This window comes from Myxine glutinosa, chromosome 1 (genome assembly GCF_964187855.1).
Source record: "Myxine glutinosa chromosome 1, kmMyxGlut1.1, whole genome shotgun sequence".
In the NCBI taxonomy this organism is placed as follows: domain Eukaryota; kingdom Metazoa; phylum Chordata; class Myxini; order Myxiniformes; family Myxinidae; genus Myxine; species Myxine glutinosa.
The window spans coordinates 199,358,633-199,383,974 of record NC_136261.1 but is presented as its reverse complement, the minus strand read 5'-3'; the positions used below and the strand labels follow the sequence as shown (position 1 = coordinate 199,383,974).

The following is a 25,342-nucleotide window of genomic DNA, read 5'->3' as shown; positions in this document are numbered from 1 at the left end:
CCAGTGGGAGTACTTGACAATGTGCCAAGTTTCTAATTTTTCCATTCGGCAGTTTCCAAGCATTGTTTTTTTGTTTTTGTTTTTTTGTATACAGAATCGAGGCTCGTGTAAGAGCTAACACATTGAACATGAAAACATGCACAGACGCATAAAACATACAATGAAGGGAGCAGGAGACAAGATGGGGAGGGAGAGGGAAGCACACAAGCCCAACAACAGGAGAGAACAGGGACGTCGGTAGATCTGTGGAAGGGGGAGGGCTGGGGGAGGAGAGAGGGGTACACGGTATAAAGCAAATGAACACTTCAAGGAATTTCAGGAAAGAAGTTGAGGATTGAAAGAGGCGGATTTGGGTTGCTTTAACTGGGGTAGAAAAGATCATGGTTTTGGATGGGGGAAGATAAGAGATAGTGATGAATAGCTGTTTTAAAGACCTGGAGGGAGGAGAGGGATTGAAGAGAGTGTGGGAGTTTGTTCCAGAGGCGGGAGAAAAATGGAATGAAGGAGTGAAGGTGAGCAGAATCTTGATTTTAGCAGTTTCACCAGAAGAGGGATGCTGGTAGATCTTGTGCATCCTGCAGGAATATTTAGGGGACAGAGCGCAGACAGAGCAGGGGGGGCGGGGGCAAGGCCGGAGAGGAGTCAGTAGAGGACAGAAAGACCACCAACCTGCCTGCAGTGAGAGAGAGAATGGCCCTCAGAATCAGCTTCATCGTGGAAGATTCCAATGATTCTGAAAGCTTTGGTTTCAAGCACGTGAAGCCGAGCTAGGTATGAGGCAGGAGCACCAGCGCAGAGGGGAGAACAGTATTTCATTGAGCTGCGGATGAAAGCTTTGTATATGACGAGGAGCTCAGAAATGCCCAGAAAGGACTTTGCACGACGGAGGATGCCCAGTCGGTGACTGGCTTTGGAGGCCAGCTTGGAAATGTGGTTTTCCCAGGAAAGATCATGGCAGATAAAAAAAACACCTTTAGAGGCCATTTTTCCCCGCAAAGCGGGGGTTGGCCTTTTTCGGGGACCGTGGTTGTTGTTGTTTTTTGGTCCCCTTTTTGGGGCAGATAGTGAGACCCATTTGCGTTTAATCCAAGATGGCTGCCATACCACGTGGCCTATGACGTCACAATTATCAGAAACATATTCTGCATGAGTGTCGCTCCTTCCCTCAAAGTTTCGTTTCAATCGGACATGTGGTTGCTAAGAAAAATGAGGTTTAGCCCGTACTCTGAGAAAAACGATGTTTAGCCCGTACCGTACATACGTACGTACGTACAGACAGACGGACAGACTGACGGACAGACGAACGGACAACCTGAAAACATAATGCCTGTGGCCACCTTCGGGGGCAGAGGCATAATAATAAATTATGTAAATCCAAAATTTATTTGTATTATAAAACAAACTACATCGACTTGCTTCGATGTGATGAAAAAAATAAGTGGAGGAAGAAAAGTATAGAACCAGGATTAAATGATAACGGCCAATTAATGGAGAATGCCTGAAGAAATTGTGTTGTCTCCCCATTAAAATGCATCAAGTGGCATTTCAGGAATCATTGAGAAGCATTATGCTAAAGATTTACAAAACGATAAGATCAGTTCTCTTGCATGGAGTGGGAGCTCGGGCCTTGTTAAAGGAAGAGGATAAAGATCCCTGCAGAGGACAGAGATGTGGATCCTGAAAGGGTTGATGGGGATATACAGTACATGAGGTAAAGGAAGAGCAATGATTAAATCAGGAGGTGGCATTAGCAAAAAGGCATGACAAGCATGTCGGCATTGGTTGGGGCATGTACGAGTACTCAAGAGGATAATGTAGTCAGGCAGGTTTTTGATATGGATGTAATTGGCAGGAGAAGGGGCTGAGGTGGACAGTGAGGTGGAAGGAGGTGGTGGAGAGGGACATGAGAAAGGTGGGGTTGCAGAAAATTTAGCTCAGGAGGATAGATGGGTATGAGGAGGAAAATCTTGTATGGTGGAACCTACAATGAAGTGGAATTCAGACCATTGAAGTGTTAATGGTGTAAGTAGTACTTCTACTATTAAGAGAAGCATACTGTCATGTCACCGACTATTAAGATCGCCTGATGATGGATAGCCGAACTGCTTTATCTTCTGAGGCGGCACCCAATTATGGTGGTTATCACGCGTGTGACATGGAAGGCTGCGAGGGGTTTATCTAAACGATAAATGGGTTTATTCCAAAACCACAAAACATGCAAACACCACAATTAATTCAACGATCAAATAATTTATTGAAAATAAAGCAGGACCAAATAAATGTTGAGGTAAACTAATTGAAATTCCTACTGAGGTAAGCTAAATTTGTGAGACATCTAAGTTTTGAGACGTCTCCATTCAGTCACAAAAACACAGGGGGAAAGATAAAAGAAAACAAAATCTCCTTCTTGCCAGCCGGCACTTATCTTGTCCAACGGGTCCTTATGCGAGGTTGGCAGCTGGGGACGAGGCTCAGAGTTCGATGTCCCTCCTGCAGGAACCTGGCACAAGATGGCGCAGCATCGCGCCTGACGGCACCACAAACGTGTGGTGAGAAGTCAAGACGTTTTCTTTTAGGTTCCTCCACCGCTTAGGGATGTACAGCATAGCCTCCAGCCCACCAAAGAAAAGAGCTGCAGTCTGCGCTCTCTCTCTCTCTCCGATCACTCTCTTCCACAGCCCACAAACTCCACGACGCCAACAGAACAAAAAGTGAGCGTCTTGTTTGAGCAAAAAGATAATCGCCCCTTCCTCCAGCTCCAGCTCTCGTGACGTCCTCCCGCCCAATCACGAAGCTCCTTTCAAAACGCCTCACGCTGCTCTGGGCCAATCACGTCCCTCAGGGGGGGTGGCCTGCCGGCTCTTTCTCTACCCCCAATCATACCACTCTGGGGGCGTGGCCTTTTGCTGTAAGTGTTCATAGGGCCAGCTGGCTTGGCTTGTAAATGTAATTTAACGGTGGCTTTCATGGCCGGCATGGCAGCAAAACGTGAAGGGAAATATTAGAGAGGTAAAGCATGCGCTGGAGAAAATTACCCGTAATCCTTACCACTAATTAGCACTGCTTCAACCCCATGTGAAGAATAATTAAACAACCTTAAGCTACAATTTCCTACTTACTGTACATCGAGATTTCTTCTACGTGTCCATGGTCCAAGCTACATCCTGTACAGTTCTACCTCTGCTACGGTATGCTTTCACCTACCCCCCATAAACGTAATAATACTATTTAGCCACAACTGGATGTTATTACTCTTATTTTTTTATTATTATTTTGAATTAGCTGAATTAATCTGGGGGTGGGGGGTGGGGGAGGAGGAGAGAGGTTTGAGGGAGAGAGAGAGGAGAGGAGGGGGGAACACAGGGGGGAATAGGGAGGTGGAGGGGAGAAGGACAAATTTACTCGTGCGAAGAGTGCTTTGTCCTCAGTGTTGCCCAGGTAAAGAGGAGATTGTGATACCCTGTGCCACGGTGCTACACAGTACAGATTTGCACAGAGAATTTCCCCTGCCACCCCCCCCCCCCTCCCACTTTCCCTCAGCACCCCATACCTCTGCATGAAGCCGACATGTTACCCCCCCTCCCCCCTACACACAAAGTTGTAATTGTACCCTGAGTTTGTAAATTAAAATATGTGCCTGTGTGTAGAACACATACAGAGAGAGAGAGACAGAGACATGGACAGATAGAGAGACAGATGTATGTATAGGTCGACTCCATATGATGAGTGGATACCAGAGATAACGTCACCGCGTGGCAGGCGGTGCGTATCGCTCCCAGCAAGGTGCAGCAGCAGCTGTATGGGACACCTTGCTGGCGGTTCTCCACTGATGATATGAAGGTCGCATAGTGACTGATATATATATATATATATATATATATATATATATATATATATATATATATATGTATATATATATATATATATATATATATATATATATATATATATATATATATAATAAATAAATATATAGAGATAGATGTATCTTTTTGCCTTTTATAGGTAGAAATGTTTCCACTTTTACCTCATTATCTTTTCCTTTCTGGACTTTGTTTCCTCCCTCAGATGTCACAAGGCCAACTCATGTCTTTGTGACTGATCCCTTTCAAGCTAATTCACACCCAATTCAATGGGATGCTGGCAACCTTCCACATGTTACCGGCTACATCCTTAAATGGAAACCGGTAAGCCTGCAGCTGAAATACCTTAAAGCAGTTTTTGTGAACTGAGTTACTACTATTATGCATTCTTGATAGTCGCCGTTTCCAGGAAAGGTATTTGGTCTTAAACATTTAGTTTTTGCCTGCAAGATGTTTATGAAAGATTTATTTGGTTCAGAAAGAATATCTCTTATGATCAATATTAATTGTATTGTACACTGATTTTATGCTCGACTAGAGAAGTAAAATCAGATACTGATAATTATGTACTGTGGGACTCCGCTATTCGCTGGGATCACGTTCTTGGAAAATCCGCATATAGCGAAACCGCGAATAGCGGGGCATAGTTTCAATGGAAAAAGGGGGGATAGGTTCCCAAGTCGCGAAAATCCGTGAATAGGGAAGAACAAACCGCGAATGGTGAGGCAAAATCTGCGAATGGTTAGGCATGTCCTGAGAATGTCAACGATAATCGGCGAAGGTCGATGAAAATCCCGTGAATGTATGCCGTGGCATTGTTTCAATGGGGAAAAGGGGATACATTATAGATTCCCGGCAGTTCCTCATTCATAGAGGAAAACTTTAAAAGTTTAAAATGTTTTCGACCGCAAATGCACAGGAATACAGTTTCACAAAAAAATGCCTACAAAAAAAACAAAAAAACAACACCATGTACCATTTCCAATTTATTGAAGGAACGCGCTTACAGTTTATTAAAAGTGCTTAACCAGCTTAATCATACCGTACTGTGAAAGTTAAAAAAAAAACACATCATGTACCGTTTACAATTTTTCTTTCACAAACACACAAATTTCAAATGATGATGATGATGGTGGTGATCGAGATGATGATGATGATGGTGATGAATTAAAATCCCATGTATTCCTCGAACTTTGAGGGCGACCCAAATGATGGTGCAGCAAAATTGTGCACTAACAGAGAACCAGGAGAGGTAGGAGAAGGTGAGGATGCTGGTGAGGACTCTGAGAGAAAGGCAGGAGAGGGTGTTGATTGTCTTGATGTGTTGGGGGCAGGGCTGAAGAAATAGGTGATGGGGAGCTGCCTGACAGATTGCCCAACATTCTGATGTAGCTCTTTGTATAGGAGCAGTGCATCATCCAAGCCCCTCTTGAACTTGAGGTACCTCTCCACGACTGGGTCAGCGTCTTGCACCCTGTCGACAATTGCCCGCATGTCCTGCAGCACCCTGGCCAGGAACTGGTCTGTGAGTTTGGACTTCGGCACCTCGCCTCATTACTGCCCGCCCCCGCCTCCTCCTCCTCAGAAACCTTTGGAATGGCCTCCAACCCCTCCTCGGTGAGCGGGTTTAGGGAACGGTTCAGCATCATTGTTTTCAGCATGAAGTCCCTCGTCTGCGTGTTGTCCTCGATCCATATTCTGAGAGCCTTCTCCATCTTTTATATGTGGACATTCTGGACATGGTTGACCACTTTCGTACATGATACAGCGCTCGCTGATGTCAAAAATCGCCTTCTCCTTCTTCCGTATGTAGCGAACGGTGGAATCGTTGACGCCGTAATGCCTGCCAAGAGACGCCGCACTCTCTCCTCTCGAAAGCTGGTCGAGCAGCTCCACTTTCTGGCTCAGGCACATCACTTTCTTCTGCCACTTGGTAGTCTACGCATCCCTGGCACTGTTCTTGTGCTTGGGAGCCATGATTGAACGATGAGCAAAGCGAGTCAAAAACACAGGTCAAAGCAAGGGATGAGAACAATGATCAAGATTGAGGACACAATCTGTATATTTAGGATTGCGAGCATTGTGGGTAGTTGCGGGTGGTACTCTGCCCATTGTTTGTGGGGGATGTCATCAGATGATGCCGTATTGAGCCAATCTGCTAATTTCAATGATAGATTTAATGAAGCGTTTGCATTCTATAATTTGCGGGATTGACTTGTATCATGTACATCTGGTGAGATATCCCGCGAAGCTCGCTTATAGTGCGGCTAAAATTCATGGCCACGGAAGCCATGAAAACGCAAATTACACAGCAGTGAATGTATAAGCAGATCATGCTCACGGCTTGTGCAAGATGTTTTTTTTGCATACGCACGTCCAGCTGATTTTTGCCTGGCTGGTGAAAGATGGGTTTTATAAATGTGCCAAGCTAGCAGCTGGTGGAAAACCCCCGCAATTTCGCGGAATACGGCCGCGAATAGAAAAAAACCCGTGAAACTTTTCCGCGAATAGAGAAACATGTCGCATTTTGTCAAACGTGAATGCACGGATTCCGTGAATAGCGGGGTCTGACTGTACTGTATAATTACCTAGTGTTTTAGATGCTGGAACATCCAAAGGTGGATGGAGGTTATGTTTTCACCTTTGTCTGTTTGTCTGTTGGTGAAGAAGATATCTCAAAAAAATGTTGACGGATTTGGACGAAATTTGTCAGAGATTTAGCGTATGTGACAAGGACGGAATTATTAGATTTTGGTGAAGATCCAGATTCGGATCCGGCTACTCGAAATTTTTAAATGATTCTTCACCATTGGGATATAGGGCCAAAAACGATACATAGCAGGATATCTCAAAAAATTATGAATGGATTTGGACGAAACTTGTTGGACAGGTTGTGTGTGTGACAAGGAAGAATCGATTCAATTTTGGTAAAGATCCGGATCCAGCTAGTAGAATTTTTAAGTGATTCTTCACCATTGAGTGATATGACCAACCAGGCGGAGGTATGCTTTCGACTGAGTGCCGTTCTATTTATGCAGTACTAGCAGAAGTACCCGGCATTGCCGGGCGGGGGAGGGGAGGGGGAGGGGGAAGGGGAGGGGAGGGGAACGGGGGGAGAGCGAGCCCCTTGGTAAAGCGAGCGATTTTTTTTTTCATAGCGTCATAGCGTTCATAGCGTCATAGCGTTCATAGCGTTTCATAGCGTCATAGCGATTTTTTTTTCATAGCGTCATAGCGTTCATAGCTTCAAAGCGTTTCATAGCGTTATAGCGTCATAGCATCATATCGTTCATAGCGTCATCGCGTTCATAGCGTTTCATAGCGTCATAGCGATTTTTTTTTCATAGCGTTCATAGCGTCATCATGTGATCGCTCTGAGCGAATCAGTGCCCACCTGCTCTGATTCCGTTGATTCCGTGTGCTGAAATGCGCTGAGGTAAATATGAATAAAAAATATGGATCGTCAAATATTTTGAGTTCGGCCATGTTCGTCCCATGCTCAATGGCCATGTCTATGCCAAATATCAAGCACGTAAGCCTCTCCGTTTAGGAGTCTATCGGTAACATTACACACACACACACACACACACACACACACACACACACACACACACACACACACACACACAAACTGTGTTTTATATATATAGATTTCTATTTACCTCGTATGTGTAAGTTAATATTTACTTCAGCAATTTCATGCAGCACAAGAGATGCATTAATTGTTCTGGTTTCCCTGGTTCCTCATAGAAAGGTGTTGAAGGAGGCTGGAGTGAGGTGGCAGTCCCTGCTGGTACCAACACATACACTATTAAACATCTGAGGGCAGGTGTTACGTACGAGGGACAACTCATCACACTGCTAGCTCAAGGGACACGAGAGGTTACTCGCTTTGAGTTCACCACGTCTCTCGTAACACACCATGGAGGTGAGATGCTCTGACAAACCAGAGGTTATTGGAGAAGAGGAATTGCTGTGAACTGAAAGGCTTTTGTTACGATCCAATGATAAAATAACAATCTGATTATTTACTTAGAATTGTTATAAATTTTACTGCTTTTGCTTGACATTTAATTTTTCCACATCAAACTCCTGAATTCTTAACTACGAGTACTCCCGCTCACTGTGGGAGCAGCAGGGGAAGTCGTTTTTTTTTTGTTTTTTTTTGTACACAAGATCGAGGCTCGTGTAAGTGCTAACATTGATGACAAAAAAAAAAAACGGACACATAAGACGAAATAAAGGGAGAGGGAGACAAGATGGGGAGAGATGGGGAAGCACACAAGTACAACATTTGAGAGCAGGGACATCGGGAGATCTGTGGGAGGTAGAGGGCTTGGGGGGAGGAGGCATGGGAAGGGAGGTGGGGGGTGGGAGAGGTTAAAAAAAAAAAAACACATGGACACTGCTGGGACTTCCAGGAAAGAAGACGGTATTTCAGAAAAGTGGATCTGGGGTGAATTAACAGGGGTAGAAAAGATCAAGGTTTTGGATGGGGGAAGATAAGAGATGGTGGTGAACAGCTGTTTTAAAGACCTGGAGGGATGAGTGGGATTGAAGAGAGTGAGGGAGTTTGTTCCAGATGCGGGAGAAAAGAGGAATGAAAGAGTGAAGGTGAGCAGAGAGTCTTGATTTTGGCATTTTCACCAGAAGAGGGTTGCAGGCAGATCTTGTGCGACCTGGAGGAGTACTTGGGGGACAGAGCACAGACAGGGCTGGGGAGGGGGGGCGGGGGGGGACTCGATGTCATTCGTTGACTAGTATTAGTGGACGAGTTGATTCAATGTTATTACATCCGCCACCGAAGGTGAATGGAGGTTATGTTTTCACCCCTGTCTGTCTGTCTGTTTGTCTGTCTGTCTGTCTGTGTACAAGATATCTCAAAAAGGTGTGCACGGATTCAAACGAAATTTGGCAGAGTGGTCGTGTATGTGACAAGGACGAAATTATTAGATTTTGGTGAAGATCCGGATTCGGATCCAGCTATTAGAATTTTTAAAGTGATTCTTCACCATCACTTGACCTCTTCTCCTCTTGAGAATTTGAAAGTGCGCATGCGCAAGATTGGAGGTCACGTTTCTTTCGAGGCTGTCCATGCACTCACGCTTTCGAAGTTAAGTAATTTTTTCACAGTTGTGTTTTTGTCGTGGCTGTATCTGTCTTTCGGTGTGTGTACTTGTGGTGTGTCTTTGGTAAGATTCTCGGTGTTGATTTTTCGTACCTGCATACAAAATCGTCGGTTAATTCGTGTCACATATTCTGAGGCCTAGTAGGTTTCCAGGTCCAACCTTGGGGCCTTGTTTTTCTCTCAGCGGTTCGTCGATTGCGCTGCAATTACTTCCGTTCCCTGTTTTTTGTCCCAGTCTTTCACCCCATACTTCCTTGCTTAAAATCTCAACTCAGAAAAAAAAAACCCCCCAAATTTTTTTCCCTACTCTGCTCTAATTCGTGTATTCGTTGTTCTTATTTGTTCGTTCGTTCTTCGACCACGTTGTTCGTGATCACATGATCACGTTGTTAAAAATGTTTAAACTTTCCCCTGAAGAACTGTATTCTGTCATATATTATAACACCTTTTTCTTCTTCCTCTATAAAAGGATGCTTTAGACTTACTCACCAAATCTATTCATTCCAAAAAAAAATTCCATCTCTTACAGTGCCTCTTTCATACATTCCCTAAACTCTCCAGCACTCCACCCCTCCTTCAGCGTCCTCAAACGTATTTTTGACTCGAAGGTCTCAAGAAACTCTTTTTGCAATAAATGTTCGTTTCCCATTAATCGTACACTTTTCAAAATCCAATCTCACCCCTCCCCTCCAAATCTTCCCCATCACCCCTTCCCTCCAAAACTTCCCCATCACCCCTCCCCTCCAAAACTTCCCCATCACCCCTCCCCTCCAAATCTACCCCCTTGCCCCTCCCCTCCAAATCTTCCCCATCACCCATCTCTTTCAAATATTCCCCCTTGCCCCTCCCCTCCAAATCTTCCCCATCACCCATTCCTTTCAAACCTTCCCCCTTGCCCCTCCCCTCCAAATCTTCCCCATCACCCCTCCCCCCCAAAACTTCCCCATCACCCCTCTCCCCCAAAACTTCCCCATCACCCTTCCCCTCCAAATCTACCCCCTTGCCCCTCCCCTCCAAATCTTCCCCATCACCCAACCCTTTCAAATCTTCCCCCTTGCCCCTCCCCTCCAAATCTTCCCAATCCACCCTTCCCTCCAAATCTACCCCCTTACCCCTCCCCTCCAAATCTTCCCCATCACCCATCTCTTTCAAATCTTCCCCATCACCCCTCCCCTCCAAAACTTCCCCATCACCCCTCCCCTCCAAATCTACCCCCTTACCCCTCCCCTCCAAATCTTCCCCATCACCCATCTCTTTCAAATCTTCCCCCTTGCCCCTCCCCTCCAAATCTTCCCCATCACCCATCCCTTTCAAATCTCCCCCTTTCCCCTTCCCTCCTAAACTCCCCTCACCCCTCCTCCTCAAAGCGTCCTCCCCGCATCTTCCCCCTTCCAACTTTCACCTTCATCTCCCCCAACCTTCTGCCTCGCTCTTCCCCCTCCTCAAATAGCACCTCACTGTGCCTCACCCAATCACCATCAAACCTTTTGTCCGCCCCATTCTTCCCTTTCTCCAAGCTATTCTGAAATCTCTGACACACCTTCAACAGCTCTCCCTACCTCTTCCTCCTCTTCCACATCTTACCCTACCCCTCCTCCCCCGTGTTCTGTATCCGATGCTCCCCCTTCCTCTTCATTAACGGTATGGACCTCAAACATGCGGGGCCTTCGTTCAAACTTAACTGATCTCTCCATACAGGTTGCTTCTGACAAACCAGACGTGATCTGCTTAACAGAAACTTTCCTCCTTCATGATGTCTCTGATTCCTTAGTATCTCTCCCGGGTTACTCCCTCCTCCGGTATGATAGACCTGAGCCTCGTCCTGGAGGTGGGGTTGCTATCTTTATCAAAAACTCTCTTTCTCACTCGCCCTGCACTGCCCTCTCTCCACCTCACCCCCAGGAATACCTCTGGCTACGGCTTCCCCTTAACTCCCACCCCTTGTTCATATGTGTGTAGTACCGTCCACCAAACAGTGATGACTCCATCTACATCTCGCTGTCTGATAATATGGACCAACTTCTATCGACTCGTCCCAACTCTCTCTTCCTCATATGTGGTGATTTCAATTGTCACCGTACCAGTTGGCTGGGTGTGTGTACCTCTCTCACCAGCCATGCCTCCTCAGCAAAGGACTTCTGCGACTCACTGGGACTGACACAATCTGTCAATTTCCCGACCCGGATCTCAGTCAACGGAGCATCTTCTCTTCTGGACTTGGTTATGGCTAACTTCCCTGAAAATGTCTGCTGCTCTTCTTCTGCTCCAATCGGCTCATCTGATCATGTGCTTGTTAAAATGGACATCTCTCTGACCATTCTCAGAGAGCCTCCTCAGCGTCGGCGAGTCTGGAATTTCACTCAGGCCAACTGGCTCGGTCTTCAAGCAGCCATCAATCAGCTGGACTGGTCCCCCATCTCTACCACCTCTGACATCAACTCATCCTGGGAATTCTTCCAAAGTAAATTGTCCTCTCTCATGCACAGATTTATCCCATCTAGTCTTCAGTTGTCATACCCTTCCTCCCGTCCATGGTACATGGAATCTTGTGGTGAGGCTGTTGCCCAGAAACAACTTGCCTTCGTCCCCTGGAAAGCAAATCCAACGGAAGGAAATCTCATTTCCTTTCACAAAGCCCGAAACAAGTGTGTGTCCACGCTCAGGAGAGCCAGGAAACAATATCTCTCCGTTCTCAAGACTGAAGTCTCTTATCTGTCTCCCTCTTCCAAATCCTGGTGGTATCTGGTCAAATCTGTTTCTGGTGTTTGTTCCCCCTCCATCTCCTCCCTTACCTCAAACGGCTACACAGCTGACTCCGCACGTGAAACAGCTGAATGCCTGAACTATGTGTTTGCCTCTAAATCTTGTGTCCCAAACCCATCCCTCTCTGTACCCACCCTACCCAGTCTTACCCAGCTACTCCTGGACTCTGTGTCCTTTCCTCCTGACAAGGTGGAAAAGTTTCTGTCAACCCTCGACTCTGATTCTGCAACTGGACCTGACGGCATCAGCCCACGGGTCCTAAAATCCTGTTCTTCCGCTCTTTCACTCCCTCTCTCTGTTCTCTTCCCCCTCTCTTTTGCTCAAGGTCAACTGCCATCTGCTTGGAAATCAGCCAACATCACCACTTTACACAAAAAAGGTGCAAAAACAGATCCTAGCAACTACAGACCAATCAGCCTTCTCCCAATTATCAGCAAAGTCATGGAATCCATCAATGATTCGGATATGAAATCTTTCCACTTCTCCAATGGCTTGATCTCTGATCATCAATTTGGTTTCAGACCAGGTCACTCGACTCTGGACATGCTGCTTTTACTATCTCAACAATGGATGGAGGTCCTCAATGCCAAACAGGAAATTAGAGCTGTCTCCCTCGACATATCACGTGCCTTCGATGCGGTCTTGCACCCCGCTCTGCTCACCAAACTCTCCTCCTTTGGTATCAATGGAAATCTCCACGCATGGCTGGCGGACTTCCTCTCTAGTCGTAGTCAACGTGTGCCTGAATGGGTTTCGCTCATCTCCTCTTCCTGTTCAGGCTGGAGTTCCCCAAGGCAGTGTTCTGGGCCTTGTGCTTTTTCTGGTCTTCATCAATGATCTCTCCGACACTCTTGAAAATCCTCTCTATCTCTTTGCTGATGACTCCACTCTCTGCCGCTCCATTCCTCATCCCTCAGATCGGAAGTCTGCAGCCTCCTCACTCTCTGCAGACCTGGACAAAATCACTGACTGGGCAAACAAGTGGAACATGTCTTTCAATCCTGACAAATCTCACACTCTTACGATGTCTCTCTGAAAAGACCGACTGGACAACCCTCCCATCCACTTTCTGAATAATCCTCTCCAAGAAGTTCTGTCACTCAAGCTTTTGGGTCTCACTATCTGCCATGATCTTTCCTGGGAAAACCACATTTCAAATCTGGCCTCCAAAGCCAGTCGCTGACTGGGAATCCTCCGTCGTGCGAAGTCCTTCCTTGGCACTCCTGAGCTTCTCACCACATACAAGGCTTTCATCCGCAGCTCAATGGAATACTGCTCTCCCCTCTGGGCTGGTGCTCCTGCCTCACACCTAGCTCGTCTTCACGCTGTTGAAACCAAAGCGTTCAGAATCATTGGAATCTCCCGTGATGAAGCTACCTCCGAGGGCCTTTCACTTACTCACCGCAGGCAGGTTGGTGGTCTTTCTGTCTTCCACCGATTCCTCTTCGGCCTTGCTCCTCCAGCTCTCTCTGGGCTCTGTCCCCGAAATATTCCTAAAGGTAGCACAAGATCTGCCTGCAACCCTCTTCTGGTTAAACTGCCAAAATCAAGACTCTCTGCTCACCTTCACTCTTTCATTCCTCTTTTCTCCCGCCTCTGGAACAAACTCCCCCACTCCCTTCAATCCCACTCCTCCATCCCGGTCTTTAATACAGCTGTTCACCACCATCTCTTATCTTCCCCCATCCAAAACCTTGATCTTTTCTACCCCCGCTAATTTCACCCCAAAACCTCTTTTTTGAAATACCAACTTCTTTCCTGGAAGTCCTTGGTGTTCTTGTGTTTATACTTCTCCCACCCCCCCCCCCTTCCCACGCCGCCTCCCCCCAAGCCCTCTCCCACCCACACATTCCCGATGTCCCTCACAAATGTTGTGTTTATGTGCTTCCCCTTCTTTCCCCATCTTGTCTACCGCTCCCCTTTTTATATACTTTGTTTGTTTGTCTGTTTGATTTGTTTGTGTGATAAATGTTAGCTCTTTCACGAGCCTCGATTATGTATGCAAAAAAAAATTAAAAAAAATTGAGGATTTTAAAAACTTCGCCTATGTTGACCTTTTGGCCTATGTTGACCTCAAAAATAGTTGGTGGTTGAATTCAGTGACCACTGACCATATATGTAAATCTTCTTAGAATTTCAAGTCAATCAAATGAAAATTGGTGATTTTAGAAATTCGGCCTCTGTTGACGTTTTGGCCTATGTTTACCTCAAATATAATTTGTGGTTGAATTCAGTGACCAGATATGCAAGTCCTCTTCAAATTTCAAGTCAATCGGATGAAAATTGAGGATTTTAGAAATTTGGCCTATGTTGACCTTTTGGCCTATGTTGACCTCAAATATACTTGGTGGTTGAATTCAGTGACCAGATATGCAAGTCCTCTTCAAATTTCAAGTCAATCGGATGAAAATTGAGGATTTTAGAAATTTGGCAAAGTTGGTGACCATTGGCCTATGTTGACCGTTTGACCTTTTGACCCCAAAAACAATAGGCTTCTCAATTGGGACGACCTATACAACTTGGTGAAGTTTCGTGACGATCGGATTATAATTGTGACCTGTAGGCCGGTGACAAACAAACAGACAAACAGATAGAACCACAAACACAACCGACCAATCTTCGATTTTGCAAGTAACAAGAAAACAACCAGAGTGAAAACTGAGTACTCCCTTTCAGCATGCGTCATTGCCGAGGTGTACAATATTATCTCGCTCCTCTCTGCGCATGTGTGATCTGTACAAATTCAGAGCCAAAGTAATGTAAAACAGCAAACTTGTCTTGCTATTCACGTTCAGATTCATCTTACGATATAATTCACCAAATGGCTCAACCGAAACGGCTCAAAAGGCCTAAAAACGGCTCAACCGATCGCAACGATATTCTGGGTGGGTATTCCTGGGACCCCTGGGAGTTAAATAGGCTATATTGTTTTTCCAATTTTTCCAATTTTCCAATTTTTCAGTTTTTCCAAACACGATGGAATAATATTTACCGATATGAACAGTGATGTGGCTTTTATTGAAATTCTACAAATACTGTTTATTCTACGTACCAGGAGAGAGTAGATCGACTCCTGACGAACTCTTCGTATATAAACGTGTGGCTCCGAAGTAACATGGCAGTGTGTGCCTAGCGACTGAGAAACAGGTGTAGCGGCCGCTTCCGTGTTACAGATTCGGCGCGCTCTTCACACATGAACGCGCGACTGAGAAAGACGTGTAGCGGCCGCTTCCGTTTTGCAGAATTCAATCTTTTTTCAAAATGGGCGCCATGTACTGTTTAGATTTTGATGATTTGCGTGTGATATAATTCAACAGATGTTTATATGAATCGTTTAAAATACAACATTAGATTTAAATAAGTTGTTCCTCGATCATAACCTGACATTTGTGGATGGGCGGAAGTGAACCAATTGCATAACATCGCTTTTCGATTCACGTGGGTAATGATAATTGACGATACATCACGAGCAATTAGGATATCAAGGGAATAGTCCCGTGAATAGAACACATGACTATACAGTGTACACAGTCAAAAGTGAAAGATGCAAAGTCTCTGCAATGTTCCTTAATAGAGACAATGCGTCACAGAGCATATTGTACTTATGAGTTGATTTTGAGAGGGATATTTCATCAGCAATCATATTCTTCATCTACAAGGTCTCAAAGTATGTTTCAAAGATTAGGTCTTTGAGCAGTAACTTTTGACCAATAACTGCGTGGAGCAAATTGGCAGTCATGTTATCTTAACAATGTTTAGCAGGTAACGTCGTTACAAGCAGTTACAACTATAAGTATGCTATTAAGGCTTGGATTATAATCTTATTAAATGAAGTGTTTGATAACTACTACATAAATGTCACAGCAATTTGGCATTGGGGAAACAAGGCCAAGCTTCAAATTTGAGGGAATACAATTGAAGTAACAACTAGAACGGCACTCGGTAGAGCGCATACCTCCGCTCGGCTGAACAGTTTATGTTTTGTATCCCATTGAAAGGCTGGATCTGGATTTGGACCTGAACCAAAATCTAATCGGCTTGTTCTCGTCACATAACCAACTCGTCAACCAAGTTTAGTCGTAACCCATCCCTAACTTTTTAAAATATCATGTTATATATTACTTTTGGCCTGATCTCTCAATGGCGAAGAATCACTAAAAAATTAAAAAATTCTCGTATCTGAATCCATATTCAGATCTTCACCAAAATCGAATTAATTAGTCCTTGCCACACACCCAACCTTTCCACCAAGTTTTGTCCACCTTTATAATACTTCCAAAAATCTCCATTTTTGCAGTACTTGGACATGTTAAATTGGGTGGTGTATATAAGGCTGGTGTGCAAGACTGCTTTAGTAGCGCTAAACTTCTGAATTTTTAAAACAATTTTAAAATCATTATTTCATTAAAATTGTAGTATATATTTGCACACTGCATGGGGTATCGTGTTCTATGAACTCTCTATGTTATTATAGGATGGTGTTATACGTTTTATTTTGTGGTTGAAATTTCATAGAGGTAGAGAACGATATTGTTCAATTAAGGAAGGTTAGTGAATAAATATTGCTGTATATACATATTGCATATGCACAAAACAGCTGAAATAGAGTAATTTAAGAGCAATGAGCAAAAGAGAAGTGAGGCGGGATGATGGCAAAATGGAGGAGGATATGGGACTGAGGAAAGGATGCAGAGAGAGAAGAGAAATGAGGTTGGAAAGAGATTCTTTTTTTGTGTACAGAGTCAAGGCTCATGAAAGAGCAGAGTCAAGGCTCGTGGAAGAGATAAAAGGTCAGTGAAGGGTAGAGAAATGTGGTATGGCATATATGGAGGAAATAGGGTTGGGCTGGGGAGTTGTGTCAAAATTTCTGCCATGTTTGCACTCATAATAAACTAGATGAGTTATGATCTTATGGTTTTCTCTTTGAAACTTCCACTGGATTCCTGGATTTCCAGCCGTTGCTGGGTGTGGCATTTTGAGCCAAATTCCCATGACGATTATGCTGGAGTTTGCCTTCTCCATCCCACAGTATGCAGGAAATGTTTTTCAGCAAACACTGGCCATTATGCAGTATGCGAGCTGTTGATAACATCAAATTAGACCCAACGTACTTGCACAGATATCAGAGAATGCTCTGCTAAAATGGCATCATGAGGGAGGAAGGACATTGGCGAGACAGGAAAGCTGCACAATTTAAAGAAGATGTCTGGTGGGACATTTATGAGACATTTGAGTTGAATACATTTTGATTGATCGAAAAGAGATTATTTATGGATATTTTGACTGCTGATGGAAATACATATGCAAATTGCATATTGCAAAAACATCCTATTAAGTCGTTTTTATGCCCATAGCTACTTTTTGCAATCTGGAATTTTTTGTTCTACTTCCATTACCAAGACAAACTGAGATTCATTTGTACAAACTTGGTACATCCACGCAGTATATTCATCTTGTGAGGTGGTTCAGTGTGATTGTCATCTGTTGCAGTGTACTAGCAGGGGGTTTGAATTGTGAAGCATGTCATTGTAGAGACTATTTTAAGCCAGATATATTGTATCTTCGGTTTGCATGTGTTTTGGGATAGTTATATATCACCTGATATCTTTCACATGGGTTTAGTCTTTGGATCATTGCCCTTGGTCTGTGTTGAAATGTAAATACGTGTGCAAATCATGTTACAAGCACCACTCTTGGTTTTTTTTGAAAGTATGACACATACAAGGATCGAAATAAAAATGCGTTCCAATTTTTTAGATGCTTGTGTTATCATATACAGAGCAGATCTTGATGACGTCATTTTCATTTTAATTATTTGTATATTCTTGGTACACTTCACTGCTAATGTAAAAGAACAACTTAACCTGCACGGAAATGTGCTTTTGTGATTTTTTTAAGAACAACGATACCCAGGAAGAACTGTTTGTTCCAGATGATGATGAATCAGATGAAGGTGATGATGATGCCTTGAAGAACTGACGATATAAATATTACCAACATTTTTTTTCTCGAGTATTACCTCCGCCACCGAAGGTGGATGCAGGTTATGTTTTCACCCCTGTCTGTTTGTCTGTCTGCTTGTTTGACTGTGAACAGGATATCTCAAAAAGTTGTGGACGGATTCGGACGAAATTTGGTATAGAGGTAGCGTGTGTGATGAAGATGAAATGATTTGGTTTTGGTGAAGATCCGGATTCGGATCCGGCTAGTATAATTTTTTAAGTGATTCTTTACCATTGGGAGATAGGGCCAAAAACGATATATAGCAGGATATCTCAAAAAGTTGTGGACGGATTTAGACGAAACTTAGTGGAGAGGTTGCGTATATGTGACGAGGAAGAATTGGTTCAATTTTGGTGAAGATTCAAATCCGGATCCAGATCATAGAATTTTTAAGTGATTCTTCACCAATGAGTGATCGGGCTAAAACCGACATATAGCACAATATCTCAAAACGTTATGGACGGATTTGGACGAAACTTGGTGGAGAGGTGGTGTGTGTGACAAGGAAGAATCAATTCGATTTTGGTGAAGATCTGAATATGGATTCCGTCGGATATGACAATTATTTAATTTTTTAAGTGATTCTACACCATTGAGAGATCAGCTGAAAAGCGATATATAACATGATATTTTAAAACGTTATGGACGAGTTATGACTAAACTTGGGGGATGAGTTGGTTAGGTGACAAAAAAGCCGATTCATTTTGGTTCAGGTCCGAATCCAGATCCGGCCTATCAGTGGGATATAAAGCATACCTGGTGGGGGGATGCTCTCTACTGAGTGCCATTCCAGTTTTACATAGAACTTCTAGAAGTATGAGAATGAAAGTGGAGAATTACATAGAACCAAAATGGAAAATGAAAATAAATTAATTTTTGGTCTGAGCTTTGGAAACGCGATCAGGTTACATGTAATTTATGACAGATTGTGGACTCTACCTAAATTGCAGATCAGAACAAGTATCTGCAATGTATTCCCTGGCAATTAGATGGGCAGTTTTGATGTAGATAACCAAAGAAAGCAAACTAACGAGCCCTTGAACCAACATTCTAAGATCTGGAGTGAAAATGATGTCATCAAGATCTGGTCTGTAATTTATACTCCTGCCACATTACAAAATTGGAATACACATTTTTTTTACAGTATTTACATATCATCTTTTCAAAGAAAAAAAACAAGAATGATGCTTGTAACACGATTTGCATGTGTGATGGTCACAGACTAAATTTAGGCCAGCACTACCTGGTAAGATCTGTTGTCTGGGTGAAGTGTAAGATGGACAACCTTGCTTCATTCAAGTTATTTCTCAACTCTAACTGCACTAGTACCCACACCAAGACTTCTAGAATGATGATCCTCCAAGGTATTTGTTTTGCAAATTGATATACATAACTACATTTAAAAACGTGAATTTTTTAAATGTCAAATTATTGTGCAATGTAAATAGTAAAAATAGTATATTGAGGTTGTTTAACCACCATAATATAGAAAGAAGATGGTATAACCTCACATAATTGAAACAGCTGGAAATTGTAGCCCATGAAAGTTACATTGATACATACTGTATTTTAACCAGTGGAAATGATTTTAATCTTGCTCATAAAAGATGAAAAGGTTGCAATTTCATCTCTCGTCTTAATAAACATGTAGAAATACCTCAGCATCAACACTTACAGTCTCACATCCTGTGGCTGTTTCAAGGACAATGGGGTTTTTTAATACAGAGTTTAGGTTGTGGAAGAGCTATGACAACAGACTAGACCAAGATACAACATAATAAAGAGAACAGCAGGAGAAAGGGGAAACGCCAACAGCAGGGCGGAGGGACAAGGTAGATGGAGATGGACAAACAAGGGATGCCGGTAATGAGGGTGAGCTTGTGTTCAACCCGATTATTGGTTTCCCTGTCTCGCTAAACACTCGGGGATATGGCTGAATAACATCCTCTTGTGAATGATACCAAGGCTCAATGTGGAAAATCTCTCCTTTCAATTTATCTTGATTGAGCCGAAGCTATTTCTTGCCACTTGTGCTGGCCTGTTCTCAGCTACTTTGATCACTGGCAACCTTTAAGACTGAACCTTGTACTTAAATTGTACCGTGAGACTACCAACTGGAATCTTCTCTCCATCATAGCTTCATAACTTCACCTTCATCTTCTGTAGTGGAGGATCATTCAAACACTTGCCATACAATGCTTTGGAACCATGCTTACAGATGCACCCATACCAACCTCCATTGGCATTGCTGTTCCTTTGATGCTAACGTGGTTCACCATCGGTCATCTTGGTGGTCTTGATGGTGTATATCTCCAAAGGCTCCCACTCTATCTCATGCTGGTAGCCAGGTGGTGGGTCTATGGAGTGAAGGGTCTGTTGGTGTCTTCCTCAACCCTGGGATCCACTGCAGGGCGACATTGTCCGTTTCCAGTGGGACACTTTTGAGAGGTGTCCAACCTTCTTCACAATGCATATAGCTATAGACATCATTGGTTTACCTCCAACCTCATGAGGTTGAAACACTGCAGAGTTCGTGTCAGCCATGTCCATTACCACTGCAGTCTGACATGCTAGTTCAAACGTTTACTGTGTATACATTCATTTATCAGTCCACACACAAACCGATATATCAAAGCTCTGTTCAAAGAAATCACTGAAATGACAATGAATCGAGAGTTCTTTTTTGAGTGCCACAATGTACTCACTGATTTCCTCTCCCAGCAATTAGTTCCTGGTATTGAACCAGTAGCTTTTAGAAATGTCCAACGGTTCAGGACTATCGTGCTTCTTGGGCACCGTGAGAATCTATGCTAGCAGTGTGTCCTTCGGCCTGGAAGGGCCGACTAAATTTGCCAGTCTCCTCAACATCAGGTCCAAGCAATATGGCACTTTTGCATTTGCATTCAGCAATATGGCACATTTCCTTCCCAAAACCACCTGGTTATGGCTTTCACCACCAGTGTTTCAAATGATGTTGGCATCAAAAAAACCATTTCGAGTCATTCTATGCATGCACCAAAACTCTCCCGGCAACCGTTGAATTTGCCCAACGAATCGCTCAGACGCCTCCATTTTCTCTTTCCACCATCAAGCGTATCCAACTCGATGAAGAAACGTGATTTTATTTAGCTTTCGTGAAAATGAAGAACACTGCTTCATTGGTTGGCAGGCACATTCCACATATCCTCCAACAAAACAACTTGAGCTAGGGAATACACTATTCTATCCACTTTGCCATTATATTGTATCTTTGGAGCACACGCCAGACATCTCAAGTGCACTCATTGGTGGCTCAGAAGAGACTTTCGCTCACTCCTGTTTATTGCACTGTTTAACATGTACATGAGATGGTGTTATTATGCTCTTTTACAAACTGCTTAACTATCATGCTGTTCCTGACGAACTGAATTTGGCTTAGCAACAGCCACGCATATAATTGTGTCCTCATCGCATGCAATTGTTACTGCTGAATACTTTTGCAAAGGGCTCATTTCACATTGTTCCTCTTTGCACATGCAGTGTCATCTCGACGTATCATATATCAGCCGAGCAGTTCAACGCTGACACCGCTGGTTGTCCGCTCGGAAACGGTGACTGAGATCACGTCAAGCAGCTTTGTTGTTTCATGGGTTTCTGCTTCCACTTCAAGCTCTGGCTTCCGTGTTGAGTATGAGCTAAGTGAGGAAGGTGCCGAGACTCAGCACCTGGGTAGGTTCAACTAAGTCTGCCAACTATGCCTAATTGATCATTTATCAAGCAAAATACTTGGGCTGCCCCCTCAGATATAATCATTTGTTTTATTTGTTTTGTTTCGTTTTGGAATTGTGAACAGATTTGCCAAACTCTGCTTCATCTGTTGTTCTGGATAACCTACTTCCTGGTCGACGATACAAAATCAAAGTTTACGAAGTGATTGAGGGAGAGGACGACAACCTGCTCCTGGATACGGCACAAACAACCAGTGTGTATTAATGTCGATGTAACGCGAGGGTTTGAAAAGTTTGAGGAGTTCCCTATTAGTGAGTGTGTCATGTCACAGAGCAGGATTATAGAGACTCTAATGATTGATTTTGTTCATTACACAGAGTGAGATATGAAAATGACATTTGATCTTCAATGATGTTCAAACTACGATGCAATTTGTTTTCTTTTTCTCCAGCTCCTGACCCTCCCACTGAATACAATATTTTGGAAGTTACAAACACCTCAATAGTCATCCAGTGGATGGCTCCATCTGCTCCTATTAGCAGTAAGCAACAATATTTGACTTGAGGCCTATCAGGGTGGCATGTAGTTTTCTGTGACAGATTGCTCATCTTGTTCATTTAATCATTCCCAGGTCGAGAATCCCCATAAAAAACCAATAGAACAAATCCAATTAAAATCCCATTGGAAATTGGACCAGTTGAACTTAAAGGTTCCTATTTGTTTCAGACTAGTTACATCTAACGGTTTCTATTGGTTTCCTCCAAATCTGGTTAGGTTTCTACGGGAAACTCTACTGGTTCCTGTGATATCCAATAAAGACCCATATAAATGTCCCAATGGTCTATATTTGTTTCTATGGGATTTTCGACCTGGGTTGATAACATTGAATGCATTTATGAAACAGCTGCTCACATGCAGCGATTGTAAGGAGGAATCTTTTCATTAAATATTGTAACGACGAGGAAAGGAAATGCATCATACCATTGCTTTAGCATAATATATGCTGAGATAAATCATGTATGCATCATATAATGTGCATGTTTATTTTGTGAATGCCTTCAGGTTATACCATCACTTTCGGCCCGATTGGTCAGTACGCTATTTCTGAGATGACATTACCCAAGGAGGTGACATCGGTTAGGTTGCAGGGACTACAGCCCAGTGTAGTTTACAACATCAGCATCATGGCACTAGTTGAAGACCAAGAGAGTGCACCGTTGATCATCGAACAAGCCACAAAGGCATCGGAAGTGGAATATGAGACAAGGACTCCACATAAAGGTGTGACATTGGTTTGTTCCATCTCGTTGCAAGCAGCTTAACGGCACAAGCAATGTAGTTGCACAAAATATCATCGGGGCTGGAAAGTTTGATCAAAAACAGGAAGTATCGTGGAGTATGATAGTACTCCATATGTAGGGGTGACACAGGAAAAAATGGCCGCCCATTCAAATGTGTACAAAATGATACACTTAAAAACTATTATAGAGTGAAGTCCTAAGCATATAACAGCCATACCTTTTATTCTAGAAATTTTATATATACTAGCGTGGATTGGCTCACGACACATCGCTACAGAGGCACGGGCTTGTTTTAACTGAGGATAATAACCTGACTGAACTTGAGTTGCTGTGTTATGATTTACACCAATCATAATACAAACATTTCTTTTATACAAATGTATTTGTAATATTGGTGATATTATTTATTTGTAATTTATATGTAATCTAAAAAAGTCAAAGGGGTCTAAAGTTCTAAATGGTCAAGAGTCCAAGCTGGTCTAATGGGTCAAAAGCATCTAATGGGTATTTGGGGTCTTAATGATCTTCATGGGTCTTTAGGGTCTTTTGGATCCTCTGTGTCTTTCAGGATTTTTAGATTCTCTGGGCCTTTTAGGTATTTGGGTTCTTTCAGGGTCTTTTGGGTCTTTTCGGTTGTCGGGGTATTTTGGGTCTTTTGAGTCTTTGGGGTATTTTGGGTTTTCAGGGTCTTTTGGGTCTTTGTGGTATTTGGGTCTTCGGGGTATTTTGGGTCTTCTGAATATTTTGGGTCTTTTGAGTATTTTGGGTCGTCGAGGTCTTCTGGGTACTTGAGGCCTTCGGGGTCTTTTGGGTATTTTGGGTCCTCTTTTGTATCTATTTATTTTCTATTTAGGTCGATTTGGGTCCCAAGCATATACCACGTGCAATGTCAATTTCAGTTAACATACATATAAAAAGACCCTATCATGTCTCTCACCTGTAATTTGAGGGAATAACCAATCAGCTCTCACCTGATTTAATTATGGCTTAACACAAATTTGATTCTCATTGATGAGTGAAAATTAAGATTTTTGATATTCATGAAGACACTGATTATTTGCTAATTGATACACCTGCCGACACTTGCAGATACCATTCGACTTGAGCCTCCTACAAACCTCCAGTTCGTTGCAGTGACCGATTCACGCATCGTTGTCATGTGGGAAGCACCAAAAGTGGAACACTCAGGCTTCCGAGTGGTGATTCAGCCAAAGAATGTGCCACGCGGGCCGCATCCCCTGGAACTCCCACTCACGCAACAGACATTCACCGAGATTGATCATCTGCAGCCTGGCACCACATATCGTTTTGAAATATATGCTGTGTACCACGTGGCAGGACAGGAGAGCCCTCCACTCATTGGAGAACAAACCACAAGTGAGTGGGATTTATTTTTCATTCAGAACTCAAGGATCATAAAGCACAGCTTTAAGAAATAATACTGGCAGTAAGAAAGAGAGCTACAGTTTGATAAGGTACAAAATTAATGGAAAACTGCCATCCACATGTCGATGAAGAGCATTGGGTGGAGAAGAGATTTAGAGAGTAAAGTAAGACAGTAAAGACTCTGGGCGGTGATTCCACAGAAGAGTTAAAAGAGAAATGTAATGGTGGTTGGTAAAAAGATTGGACTTTGGGATTGGATGAATAAATGGGTTAAATGGACATTTGAGCATGGTATACCTGGCAAGGCAGGTGAGGGTTGGAGGGAAAAATGCAGCAGCAGAAGTGAGACCAGATAGAGCATTCAGACCACTGCAGTGAGAAAGGAGAATGCCCTGTGTCTCAATCACCTAATGAGAGACACGTATAGCCTGAAGTCCTTGCTATTCCATTGCTTCCAGGGTGCTAGATGGTATGCAGGAGTCTTCGTATGCTTATTTTGGTATGTTTATTTTATTTTTGGTATGCTTATTTTTGGTATGCTTATTTTTGGTATGTTTATTTTTGGTATGTTTATTTTTGGTATGTTTATTTTTGGTATGTTTATTTTTGGTATGCTTATTTTTGGTATGCTTATTTTTGGTATGTTTATTTTTGGTATGCTTATTTTTGGTATGTTTATTTTTGGTATGTTTATTTTTGGTATGTTTATTTTTGGTATGTTTATTTTTGGTATGTTTATTTTTGGTATGCTTATTTTTGGTATGCTTATTTTTGGTATGTTTATTTTTGCACCTTATGTATTCATCATGAGATGTGGATCACCCTAAAAAAACCACATGTGAATATTTTCAAAGTGCTTTTTTAATGGAACATTGAAGCTCCAACAAGACTGCTTGAAACATTAGCAAAGCAACAATTATGAAGAGGTGAAGATGTTAGAGTCATACAGAGTCAGACAAGGTTAATGAGTGTAGAAAAGGCAACGTCCCCACGTAAATGTTTGCGATGATATACAGGTAAAGTGTGCCAAGTGTGTCGTTACACATGCCACTATTAATACCGATTCAATTCGGATAAAAGGAGACCATATTTAAACCTTACCGATGTAAGTGTAAACACGTGCCACTTTTTTTTTTTTTGTTTTTTTTGTTTTTTTTGTATACAAGATCGAGGCTCGTGAAAGAGCTAAC

At 43.0% G+C, this 25,342-nt stretch overlaps 1 protein-coding gene across 7 annotated transcripts in view; it reads left to right on the top strand.

Annotated features, from left to right (window-relative positions):
* LOC137433592 (uncharacterized) overlaps positions 1–25,342 on the top strand; it is a 377,223-nt gene that overhangs the window by 69,147 nt on the left and 282,734 nt on the right. For all 7 annotated transcript variants that reach the window (XM_078782386.1, XM_078782378.1, XM_078782406.1 and 4 more), the window contains 7 exons: positions 4,069–4,187; positions 7,614–7,791; positions 21,277–21,465; positions 21,590–21,718; positions 21,917–22,006; positions 22,528–22,746; positions 23,856–24,143. In XM_078782386.1, the coding sequence (XP_078638512.1) occupies positions 4,069–4,187; positions 7,614–7,791; positions 21,277–21,465; positions 21,590–21,718; positions 21,917–22,006; positions 22,528–22,746; positions 23,856–24,143 (1,212 nt within the window). The remainder of the gene's footprint in view (positions 1–4,068; positions 4,188–7,613; positions 7,792–21,276; positions 21,466–21,589; positions 21,719–21,916; positions 22,007–22,527; positions 22,747–23,855; positions 24,144–25,342) is intronic.